Source organism: Aquarana catesbeiana, linkage group LG08 (assembly GCF_042186555.1).
Source record: "Aquarana catesbeiana isolate 2022-GZ linkage group LG08, ASM4218655v1, whole genome shotgun sequence".
NCBI classification, from domain to species: Eukaryota; Metazoa; Chordata; class Amphibia; order Anura; family Ranidae; genus Aquarana; species Aquarana catesbeiana.
Window position 1 is genome coordinate 44,879,570 of NC_133331.1, and position 13,428 is coordinate 44,892,997.

Consider the following 13,428-nt stretch of genomic DNA (forward strand, 5'->3'; position numbering starts at 1 on the left):
TCCCAGCCTTTTATCCTGTTAATACTAATTAGTATTCAGACCCCCTTAAATTTTTCACTCTTTGTTATATTGCAGCCATTTGCTAAAATCATTTAAGTTCATTTTTTTCCTCATTAATGTACACACAGCACCCCATATTGACAGAAAAACACAGAATTGTTGACATTTTTGCAGATTTATTAAAAAAGAAAAACTGAAATATCACATGGTCCTAAGTATTCAGACCCTTTCCTCAGTATTTAGTAGAAGCACCCTTTTGATCTAATACAGCCATGAGTCTTTTGGGGAAAGATGCAACAAGTTTTTCACACCTGGATTTGGGGATCCTCTGCCATTCCTCCTTGCAGATCCTCTCCAGTTCTGTCAGGTTGGATGGTAAACGTTGGTGGACAGCCATTTTTAGGTCTCTCCAGAGATGCTCAATTGGGTTTAAGTCAGGGCTCTGGCTGGGCCATTCAAGAACAGTCACTGAGTTGTTGTGAAGCCACTCCTTCGTTATTTTAGCTGTGTGCTTAGGGTCATTGTCTTGTTGGAAGGTAAACCTTCGGCCCGGTCTCAGGTCCTGAGCACTCTGGAGAAGGTTTTCATCCAGGATATCCCTGTACTTGGCCGCATTCATCTTTCCCTCGATTGCAACCAGTCGTCCTGTCCCTGCAGCTAAAAAACACCCCCACAGCATGATGCTGCCACCACCATGCTTCACTGTTGGGACTGTATTGGACAGGTGATGAGCAGTGCCTGGTTTTCTCCACACATACCACTTAGAATTAAGGCCAAAAAGTTCTATCTTGGTCTAATCAGACCAGAGAATCTTATTTCTCACCATCTTGGAGTCCTTCAGGTGTTTTTTAGCAAACTCCATGCGGGCTTTCATGTGTCTTGCACTGAGGAGAGGCTTCCGTCGGGCCACTTTGCCATAAAGCCCCGACTGGTGGAGGGCTGCAGTGATGGTTGACTTTCTACAACTTTCTCCCATCTCCCGACTGAATCTCTGGAGCTCAGCCACAGTGATCTTTGGTTTCTTCTTTACCTCTCTCACCAAGGCTCTTCTCCCCCGATAGCTCAGTTTGGCCGGATGGCCAGATCTTGGAAGGGTTATGGAGGCCACTGTACTCTTAGGAACTGTAAGTGCAGCAGAAATTTTTTTTGTAACCTTGGCCAGATCTGTGCCTTGCCACAATTCTGTCTCTGAGCTCTTCAGGCAGTTCCTTTGACCTCATGATTCTCATTTGCTCTGACATGCACTGTGAGCTGTAAGGTCTTATATAGACAGGTGTGTGGCTTTCCTAATCAAGTCCAATCAGTATAATCAAACACAGCTGGACTCAATTGAAGGTGTAGAACCATCTCAAGGATGATCAGAAGAAATGGACAGCACCTGAGTTAAATATATGAGTGTCACAGCAAATGGTCTAAATACCTAGGTCCATGTGATATTTCAGTTTTTCTTTTTTAATAAATCTGCAAAAATGTCAACAATTTTGTGTTTTTCTGTCACTATGGGGTGCTGTGTGTACATTAATGAGGAAAAAATTAACTTAAATTATTTTAGCAAATGGCTGCAATATAACAAAGAGTGAAAAATTTAAGGGGGTCTGAATATTTTCCGTCCCCACTGTAAATGTAATAAATAGAAGTATTCCTTGAACTGATCAAAAGAATATTCATAGGTAGCAGAGGAGACTCTGGCACCAATCAGAAAACACTGTGAATATGACCAAAAATTAAATTTTCATTGTTTCTGGTTACCAATAAGTAACGACTGATAAATTCACTCCCTATACAGGTCGTTTTGCCTTCTATCCCCAATTTACTTTTTATGCAAAAAATTACATAATTTTTCATATAGTTATCTATTTTTTAACTTCTTTTTATTGTTTACGAAAATAAGGTAAAGGTACAAAACAGAGCCTCTGGGCATACCCCGACTCAAGGTAGTATAATAACACACATGAACCAAAACAATAGCAGGTAAACCCAAAGTAAAAAGAAAAAGAAAACCTCACCCTTGCTACTCATAGAACACAAGGAGAATCCCCAGACTTCTGGGGCCGGTATAACAAGAGAAAAATGTATCCTGTGGAATGTATCCACTTTCCACTACCCTATGGGCTGAGATAGCGAAAAACTGTGAGTCATGGGACCATACAATGATCAATTGATCCATAAGAGGCAAGGGGGCTATTTAGATACAGGACCACACACAGGTCGGTCTTTAAAGAAGACTGGTAGCAGTCTCAGAGTCATGTTGGTCTACAATAGTGGCGTTTAATTCAAACCAGATGTCCCACACTTTGTGAAATTTTTTTGGGCAGCCTCGGGACATATACGTCTCCTTGTAAAGTGGTATAGCAAAATTTACCAATACCTTCCAAAAGCCCAAGGTAGGAGCAGATCCTGACTTCCATTGAATAACAGTGGCTTTCCTAGCATAAAACAATAATAGCCCCAGCAATGTACGAACAGCTCTGATGGGGACCAAGGAGGCCCGTATAGTGTTATTTTTAAACAAATTTGGAATCATAATTTTATTTCATAATATAAGGAAAAATTGCTAAATATTGTATCTATATGGTTAGTGTGAATATTAACAGAAATATACATTTTTATTGTTTCTGGTTAAGAGAACGAAACATGATACGTTCACTCCCCATAGAGGTCTTTTGCTTTCTATAAAGCCCTAATTTCCTTCATTAGTGAAACATTGCATAATTGTCCATATAGATATTGTTTAAAAATGTGTCATTATTATACCAGAAGTATAAGCAATTCCATTTTTATCACATCTTTATTTCATAATATAAGGATATTTTGCAAAATATTTGAAATATATTTTTTGGTGGCTTGTGTAATATGTCCCAATAACAAAGTAGGACCATAATATAAAGGCAATTTTCAGAATATTTCAAATATATTTAGGTGCCTTGTGTAATATATTCCAATAACAAGGTAGCACCATAACATTTGGACAATTTCTGGAATATTTTACATATATATTAAGGTGCCTTATATAATATATCCCAATAACAAAGTGGGGGCCATGTTATAAGGACAATTTACAGTAAAAAAATCATTATTATCACTAATTACAAAAAGGAACCCAAAATATAAAAACCATAAAACAGCAGACAACGAAGAGACTTACCCAGAAGACAGACCCACAATATTTATCTAGAGCCTGAGACATGGTTGGAGCTGGACTGATGGCTCCTAGGCTCTGTATCCTGATATGAATGCCTTGTGTCGTCGTATTATAAGTTCTTCATGGCTTATGGAAGCAGCAGTGATATCACTCAGTGATTCAGCAGGTTAAAAGTCACCCCCCCACCCAACCTGGGATGTTTTACTCTGAAAAGGGCATTTCAGTGCATAACAGTCCTATTGGACTTGACTTGAGTTAAAAGTTAACTATGATGTTTAGAAGCCCACAGTTTAGATTGGAGTATGAGTAGGCGGCTCTTGCATAAGTTTCCCTACTCTGCAGTCCACAGAAGTGATTGTTATTTTTTTATAATTTAACTAATTGCTCATTAAGTCCATTGCTGGGTTCCCACAAGCCCTTCCTATCCTACAGTGCTCAGTCTAGTGATGTATTCAGGTCTCATGATGACACTGTAAAAAATACATTTTAGACCAGAAAAAAAAGAGGATTGTGCAACAATAATTAAATGATTTACAAAGCTCAAAATTTAAATACCTCTTAATTATTCATTGCAGATTAGGCACAACTCTTCGGTATGGAAAAAAAAAATCTGAAAGCGTTCTAGGTATTGCTTGTAACTACAGTATTACGCTAAACTGTTTTCAAATTCTGATTTTTTTTACTGTACTTTTTTTTGAGGTTGTTTAATCCTATACTATTTTTATTTTTCAAAAAGGAGAGATGTTGTTTTGTATAATACATATTTTTTTTTTAATTCACAAGGCATTGAATGCAGCACATAGGAATCCTGATATACAGGTATGTTTTGTCTTCAGTGACAGATTGATCATTGTTTTTAATAATACTTTCAAGAAGAATGGTGCGACCGTGTAAAGCAGGTTTAGATTTACCAAAAACTTTGTGTGATGGCCTGGTTGGATATAAATTGAATGGACAGGTCAATGAATTTAAGGACATTATTCTACTTACAGTATACTGTATATATATATATATATATATATGTAGCGCACTACCCCTGTAGGAGCTGCTAATAGTTCATTCTTTTCTGTAGTGTGGCCCCGTTACCCCCCCCCCCTTTCACGAATGACACAGCAGACAGTCAAGAACAGTTGAACATTAAACTTTATTATTTTCCCTTTAATGCATGGCTGAAAAGAATGTGCAATATGTACAGTCTGTATCTTCAGGAAGTATGAGCTGCCTCTAAATCTTTGGTTCCTGTAATGGTAGTTCTATCCTTTTCCCTTAATGAACCGACAGGTGCCTCTCTGAAAAACACCCTGGGACTCAGATTTTAGAAGTGCCAGGCCTCACCTGCCTATCTTGACTCCTGCAATCCTCCCTGGTCGGCTCAGGAAAAGTCCGGGCGCATCCCTATCTACCGCATCCTTTTAGCAGCTGTTTCCTGCTCCGCATGTTCAGAACCATCCCAGCCGGTAATGTCTGATCCATGACTCCTGGAGATTCTTTAAATGTATTTGGTGAATGAACCATCCAGCGCTGAGGTCTCTGAACCCTCAGGCCTTCAGGTTCAAGAACTGGTGCTATCCAGCGCTGAGAGCATTACACCCCCAGGCCTATATATATATATATATATATATATATATATATATATATATATATACACACACATATACACATATAGAGGGTAAAATAAGTATTAAACCAGTCACCATTTTTCTTTATAATGGTGTTAAAGGAGAAGTATGGGCTTGGGGGTTATTGCAGTTTTATACTTACCTAGGTGGATGCAGCATCGGTACAATGCTGCATCTGTCCCCCGGCGTCTCTGCACTGAGAACGAGCCATCGAACAACACCGGTCGCTCGGTTCTCTCGGCTCCCCGAGCGAAGAGCTGTTGACTGTCCACCAGCAGCTCTCCTCTCTGCTCCTCCGCACTCACTGGAGCGCTGAGCTGTGGAGGGGCAGGGAGCGGCCGTCTCTGCGGCTCGCTAAGAGGTCGAGATGGCAATCAGTCCAGGCACCTGGTGGATCCAGACTCCCAGAGTCGGGATGACGTGGTGCCTGGACTGCTCTGTGTGATGTCAGCAGAGAGCGGACTTCAGACCAGCTGAAAACAGGAATGCAAAACAAATTGCACTCCTGTGACCCACAGGAGAAGCCCAGCCAAGCAAGCTCAGGCTGAACTTCTCCTTTAACACTCCCATTATATTGGTTAGGTGTCACCTTCTACTTCACTTTCCTGTCTACTATAGGAGAGACCACCAATGGATGCAACTCCATTGTAAATAATGAATCTTTGCTTTTTGTGGAAGCAGTGGTCTTTCTGCAGAGGTCTGTCACACAACTACTTCAAAATCAGAGCTAGTGCTGCTCAATCAGCAGGTAAGATTGTATATTGGAGAACACTAAACTCTGATTTAGCAGGGGGGCAGTCAGACCTCTCCAGAGAGATCACTGCTTCCATATGTCCCTTGTGTCTGGGACACAGTGTCGTGATGCATGACATCCCCACCTTCTATGTGGACCTCCAGCATAATGTGAGATGTGTATACTATATATGATCATGTTAGTAGAACAGTTCTTTATCAGTATGTGATTTGCCACATTGATTATACATTGTTTTTGTATATACTCAACTATGTATGTTTTTTAGAGATCCTTCTGATATGCTAATAACTACCCTGAGGAAGACTCAATAAGTCGAAACGCGTTGGACTCTGGATGCATGCCATCAGGATCATAATCGTTTTTTGTTTGACAACTTACTACCATCTACTGTTTCATAATATGTGGTATTTTTATGCTATCATGTCATATGTTTTCAATTTCCTCCCATTATGTTTGTCCAGGAGTCATTTTAATGGTTATCTCAATAAATGCTTGATTTTATTGGCACCACGGTCTAACAGTTTTCTGGGTTTTAAAAAGTCCCTCTGTTTCCCCCATTTCCTCACTTGTGGTATTCTCTTATGTCAATTTGGGACTGATACCGAAGTTGTTTTCTGGTTATAGCTACTTTATTGATGGTTTTATACTGTTTCCACATGCTCTGCAGCATGGTGGCAGTGGATAGGCTTTTCTACTCCGACTGTTCTCCAATAAAAATTAACTGTTATGCCCCGTACACACGATCAGACTTTCCACCAACAAGACCGTGGATTTTTGTCCAAAGGGTGTTGGCTCAAACTTGTCTTGCATACACGCGGTCACACAAATGTTGGCCAACAATTACGAACGTGAGAACGCGGTGACGTACAAGACGTACGACGAGCTGAGAAAAAGGAAGTTCAATAGCCAGTGCGGCTCCTTCTGCTTGATTCCGAGCATGCGACGGACCTGTGTACATGCGATCAGACTTTCCGACAACAAAGTTTTGTTGGCGGGAAATTTGAGAACCTGCTAGCAAACATTTGTTGGCGGAAAGTCTGACAGCAAATGTTCGATGGAGCATACACACGGTCAGACTTTCTGACAACAAGCTCACATCCAACATCTCCTGTCGGAAAATCCGACCGTGTGTACGCGGCATAAGACTTTGCACACCTTTGGTTTTAATGCGTCTGTAACATATTTAGCTGATTTAAACTGAAAGTTCCATTGGGCTTTAATATTCTTAAAATCAATTTGGGACAATAGTTGTACAAAACTGAAAATACATTAGATGGGTTCACTCAGGATGACTAAGCAATTCACTGAGTTTTTAGAAAAATTGCAATCTCATCTCATTAGCGGAAAGATCTAAACTCGGCTCTCTGCCACCATAAACAAGGGGAGGGACTGGGGGTCCAATGTGCACACAGACAGGCAAGTCATCCATCAGTTAATAATTAGAGAGGGAAAGTAATCACTCTTATCACTTCTTCATAAATAACATAAATTGCAAACCTTCACCTAGAATAAATCACACAGCTTTTTCTACCACTATCATAGTCTGCAGACAACACAATGAGGTTGTGTATATGTTCTGGAACATGGAGTTCTTGTTTAAGTCTATAAAATTATGACAACATAAATAGACGAAAAGGGCAGTTATCCTCCTTCTAGTCCCTCTAGGAGGGGCCTCCAAAACAAAGACAAGTGATGTGTTACAGATGGGCCCTTTGATAAATTCCCAAGAGTTTGAGGTCTTTAAACCATGATTATTGTTATAACTTCTTTCACATATTTAGTAGGCGGAACTGACTTTCAGGTTTCAGCATTTTTTTTTAGACAAGCCTGGTATGAATCAATCTACAAGGCAACTTCTTATAAAAAGCCTTTAATTTATATTTAATGTACATAATACATGCATACAACCAGGGCTGAAACTGGGGGGGGACAGGGGGGAATCTGCCCCAGGCACTGCATTGAGGGGGCGCCGTTGCTGACAGGAGTAGTGACAGAGGTATCACTTCTCCTGTCACCCCGAGTAGGAGAGAGCTGGAGAGAGCCAGAGAGAGCCGGCTTCTGTTCCCACCCACCCGCCTATCAGACTTGTTGCATGGTGCTCAGGAAGTGCTCCAAAACCCCCATCAGTTCTATGTATAAGTTGTAAGCAGCTAGAACAAGGAAAAAATACTGATGTTTGGGTATACGACTTCACTACACAGGAGGAGGGAGCTCAGCTGAGGATTCCTTCCTTCCAGCCAGGGTCGGGACAAAAGAGGGGCGCACTCGGAGCTTGTGGGCGGAACGGGGTGGGCGGAACAGTGGACGGGGACAGGAGCCATCAGAAAATACCAGGACTTGACCCAGTCAGATGTCATACTGCTGAAGCACACACAGTACTGGTACAGTGCAATGACATTCTACTATACTCAGTTAAAGAGGAGTTCTCTACTGTGTCCCTACTGTGCATGCCTGAAGCACGCTGCGCTTTTTGAATGTCCCAGCGGCTTTCCTAACACTGAACCACCTCTCCGCTAATCAGGTGTGTGGGTTTTTTACCCGTCATCTGACTGGCTGAAAGGACAGGCGCTGCGATTGGACACCTATCAGGAAGAGGGGAGGAGAGTCATGGAGGACACAGGAGCCGCTATCCAACTCGCTGTAAGGTCCCACCGCTCGCCATCACCCGCATGCCTGACCCACCACTAAGAAAGGGTAAGTGCCGGGCAGACGGCGGTGAGCAGGCGGGGGGGTCACAGTGGCAGCATTTGATGGGCACAGTGGCATTTGATGGGGCACAGTGGCACTATTTGATGGGGCACAGTGGTACTATTTGATGGGGCACAGTGGCACTATTTGTTGGGCACAGTGGCTGTAATTGATGGGCACAGTGGCTGTGTTTGATGGGCACAGTGGCTGCGTTTCATGGGCACAGTGGCTGCGTTTCATGGGTTTTTTCAGAATTTTTCACTTTGTTTGCGCCCACCCAAAAATTTTGAGTACCAGCTGCCACTGCGTCCCCCCCCGAAAGGTGCCCTTTCCCCCCGCTCCCTTGTCACTGGCTTTGATTGACAGCAGTGGGAGCCAATGACATGCCCTACTGACACCGTCCTTTTTGGGGGGGGGGGGCGAACTGAGTCTTTGCCCCGGTTGAAAGAATGTCTAGTGTCACCACTGCACTCAACACTCATATATAACAGAAATTTGTTTTTCCACTTGCTGTATTTATGGGAATCTGAGAGACTCCCGCGCTGTCAGAATACATAGATCAGTGCTGCAGCCTATTGCCTGCAGCGCTGATCCAGCAGCTTTTATTTGACAGGGCAGTTGAACAGAAGTTGATTGGAAGATCCCTGCTGAACCATCCGAATTTTGATCCATCTATGACCAGCTTTAGACAGTCACTGGAAAAAAGTGCCCTTATTGGAAACTATCCTCTCTATTCCTGTTCAGGTAACTCAAAAATGTGAAATTTCTCTCCCTTTTTGTCCCAGTGACAATGATCACCAACATTTCCCGTCTCCTGTTCTTCAGAACTATAGTCATAGCCCAAAATAGCGTTATACCAGTTTCTTAACGACCAACGCTCTAGGTCAATAAAGTTGACATGTATCGGTACTCTATACTGTATTGTGCAGTTTTATATCTGTATGGTTTATAACTTTAATAAAAAACAATTGGAAAAGAAGGTGAATCTCCCAAGTTGGGACACAGACAGCAGTAAACTTATGATGGAGATTTGAAGCCTCTCTTTCCCCACTCTGTCTTTAGATACAGTTTGATGCAGCCTTTCTCAACCTTCTTTTTTTTTTCAATACTTTACTTTAACCACTTGCCGACCACCCGCCATCATTAAACGGCGGCAGGTTGGCTCGTTCCCGTGAATCACCGTACCTGTACGTTGGCTCCTTTATCCATCTGTGATCGCGGGCACGAGAGCCAGAATGAGGATGTGTGTATGTAAGGACACAAATCCCCATTCGGGCAGGGGAGGAGAGACAGATCTGCTGTTCCTAGTAATTAGTTTCCTCCTTCAGTCAATCCCATCCCCCCACAGTTAGAAACACACATGAGGAAACGCATTTAACCCCTTGATCACCCCCTAGTGTTAACCCCTTTCCTGACAGTGACATTTACACAGTAATCAGTGCATGTTATAGCAAAAAAAGTGTCAAAAGTGTTCGATCTGTCCACCGCATTGTCACAGTCCCGCTAAAAATCGCAGATCGCCGCCATTACTAGAAAAAAAAAAATTGCCATGGCTTTGAGTCCACTTCTTGATACTTCTACAGGTACCTCCTCGCTCCCCTTCTCTGCTCTATGTCAAGTGAAGCTTCAATTGGCCTCTCTCACGCTCCATGATACTTGGCAAACTCTCAATCCGCATAATCGTTACTTGAGGTTAGATTATCTTTTCATACACCAATCTGACCTGTCTTACATTCATGATGCTACCATAGAGAACATGGTTCTCTCTGACCATCAGCCGATTACATTAACTTTACGATTCCCTCAGAGAGAAATGTCTACTAAGATTTGGAGAAAGGATGCTTCCCTTCCTACCGACCCGGGCGATGTAGCTTCCATTAGACGGGAGATAGGTGATTACTTCGGCAACAATGACACGCCATATGTTTCTCCCATGACTCAATGGGAGGCTCATAAGTATGTTGTGAGAGGCCAACTACTTGCTATAGCGGCTAGAAAGAAAAAGGAACACCAGAAGTTTGTGAAGGAACTTTCTGACAAGATAACTAAGTTGGAAGCACAACATAAAGGCTCACTAGCTGTTAAGGTAGCGAAAGAATTAGTAGATACACGAGTACTTTTGTTGGAAGAACTATTTGCAAAAGCAAGATGGCGCCAGGTCTTATCTAGAAAACTGTTCTATGAACAGGGCAATAAGCCGGGCAGGCTCTTTATTGATTTGATTTACACAAAAACGCACCCTTGCTTCCACAGTACATCATGTGACTGAAGCGTCAGGTGTGACCCATTCCAAGAGTGAAGATATTGCGCAGCAGTTCCAATGCTTTTATAGTAAACTTTATAACCTTAAATCTAGTGAACCAGACCCCCTAGCAGACAATACATGGAGAAAACTGATCCAAGACTTTTTAGGCCAATGTAGTCTTTGTGCCTTGTCTACAGATGACTGGAAAGCCTTAGAAGCACCACTGTCATTAGAGGAATGGGAGGCGGCACTGAAGACTACAAACTCAGACAAAAGCCAGGGATTGGATGGTTTTCCGGCACCCTGGCCACTGGCTGGGGATTCCCCTCATGGTCCTCTTTCTCTCCTCCTATCACCCCGGGCTGGGGAGAAGATTCAGTGAAGTAAGCCATGCGGAGGAGAGTGGGCCGAGCATTGAGCTCCGTCTCCGCCAGCCAGCCGGCCTGGCCAATCACGGCTGCTAATGGGGGTGCAAGTTGTCATCGCTGCTGCTCCACCCCCTCCCCGCCGGCCAAGCACGCTCCATATACTGAGCACAAGTGCCGTGCTACAGAAAGGCGGCCACCGGGGCTGTATTTGTGCGGGAGGCGGCCGCTGGAACCGGAACTTGGGAAAACGGGACGGGGGGGCTTTTTGCATGCGGAGGGGCGGCTTTTTTGCCGCCCCCCGCAAAGTGTTGGCTCAGGCCAAGAAACAGCACTGGCCCCATGAGTAATCCCATGGAGAGGGATTAGAACCCCTGTCAGGTTTTTATTGCTATCAGCGCCCCCTTTAGGGAGATACATTTTTTTTATTTATCAACAAAGTGAAAGAAAATCCCAGATTTTGGGTTGTCACCAGAACAGGAAATAGAGGGGAAATCTTCCAATGGGGACACTAGTTCTGGTGACACCCAGGGATGATGTCACTTTGGGAGGATTTCTCTCACCTCCTGTTTTGTCTATGGGAAAGGAAGTGAAGGGAATTCCCCCCAATGGGGACACAGATGGCAAATAAAACCTGACAGGGGTTATAGTCCCCCTTACTCTATTGTAAATGAAAAGAAATGTTTGTCTTTATTTCTATTTTATCTTTTATCTGGTATGCGGGGGATGGTGGGGACTCAACACTTGAGGAGGGGCAATGGTAGAAGGTATCAGTGACCAGCCTGCAGATACCCCAACCAAAAAGCCCCCCAAAATGAAGAGGTTTCTGCGCGGCTGTTTCAGAGCCGTTGTTGGATGTTTCGGTTTCGGCTGTAAAGCCAATGGACATCACCGAGATACTGAGATTGGTAAGTGTTATGGATAGTGATAGATACAAAAAGTACTCTGGATAAGTCGCCTACACTCATCAATCAAATTATTGATTATTTGTTCTCATAGAATTATAGAACAGAAGGGATATTAAAGTGATTGATAAGCCACAATCTGATCTTTATATCATCTCCTCTGTCAGATAAAAATCTGCATCCTCGTGCCTATGCGTTATTTATAAATAAAACGGTTTCTACTTGTATTAAAAAGGAAGGAATCCCATCGATTTAACAGTTTCAAAAAACATTTCTATTCCTGGCATGTCGGGAATGCTAACTGTCACATTGGTTGTGCTCTCAACCAAACTGTCAAACCATCCAATGGCTGGTGTCATAACGGATCACATGTGCAGCATTATGGCAGTTGAAGATTCACCACTTCAATACCGGCACTTCCCCCCCCTTCCTGCCCAGGACAATGTTCAGCTTTCAGCGCTGTCGCACTTTGAATGACAATTACGCGGTCATACAACACTGTACCCAAACTACATTTTTATCATTTTCTTCCCACAAATAGAGCTTTCTTTTGCTGGTATTTCATCACCTCTGGGGTTTTTTTTAGTTTTCCTAAACAAACTAAAAAAGAACCCAATTTTTGACCAAAAAAAACGTTTTTCTTAGGTTGTCATAAAATTTTGTTTTCTCCTTCACTGATGTGCACTGATGAGGCGGCACTGATATGCAGTACTGATGGGCACTTATAGGCAGCATTGATGGACCCCCCACACAGACCCCCCCCCCTCTGTCAGAGAGAGCTACCGATTGGCTCTCCCTGTCAGCACGAACTGAGGAATGCCGTTTACCGGCACTTCCAGGTTCACGCGATGATCACGTGATAAGAAGCCTCTGTCAGGACTCCAGTGTCAGGACTCTGCAGCCCTGATACATGGGAGTGAGCGCAGAGGGGGGAGGGTAGAAACTGCTAGGATCAGCCAGCTATTTCATACACAGCACAAGCACTGTGCTCTATAACAGGCTTTAAAGGAACAGGATCTTCTTTAATGGTGCCAAAACACACAAAAATATATTTTGTTATAAAAACATCGTTATTGGAGTCCAAAGTTTTAAAAGAAATGGGGGGACAATAAATGTTGTCCACATTTCATAAAGACAATTCAGTGCACATGTACAATATACACATAAAGAAGTTACTGTAACCAGAGTGATGCTTGTTGCTCGACATGTTTCACTTTTCAGCTTCTTCAGGAGCTTATAAAGCAATATGTAGTTACAAAAAGACAAATACATTTAAAATAAAAAACAAACAACAACAATAATTCCAAAAATTTGCATAAAGAATTTTTAGTAAGTATGCATGACCGTAAATAAACATTTCTGTTATCAAAGTAAATGTGTATCAAAAAGATACATAAATAATATGTTCAATGAATATCCATGAGGGTCAGCACTATTCAGAGGGGCACACAACATGAACATAAAACTCACCATGTATATAGAATGTATTTAAGCTAATTCACACTACTAAAGGGTCCAAAACTGATGTAAGAAGTGGTACCCAGGCCACCTACAGTGTCCCATCTGATAACAAATAGAGATCATGCACCCATCACCAAGACCAACATACACATAAGAAGGGCTTGAAGATCAAACTTACCAAGCGTATCCTCAAAACTCTCCGTATCTGTCAGAAAAAAGACATAGCGGCCACTAGGCCAGACGGAACTG

The 13,428-nt window shown here is 42.7% G+C and overlaps 1 protein-coding gene across 1 annotated transcript in view; it reads right to left on the reverse strand.

Annotated features, from left to right (window-relative positions):
* The window catches only part of ABCC2 (ATP binding cassette subfamily C member 2), a 95,866-nt gene extending 92,530 nt beyond the window's left edge, over positions 1-3,336 (reverse strand). The window contains exon 1 of the mRNA XM_073595767.1: positions 3,146-3,336. Within this exon, the coding sequence (XP_073451868.1) occupies positions 3,146-3,187 (42 nt within the window). The 5' untranslated portion in view covers positions 3,188-3,336. The remainder of the gene's footprint in view (positions 1-3,145) is intronic.
* Between the last annotated feature and the right edge of the window lie 10,092 nt (positions 3,337-13,428).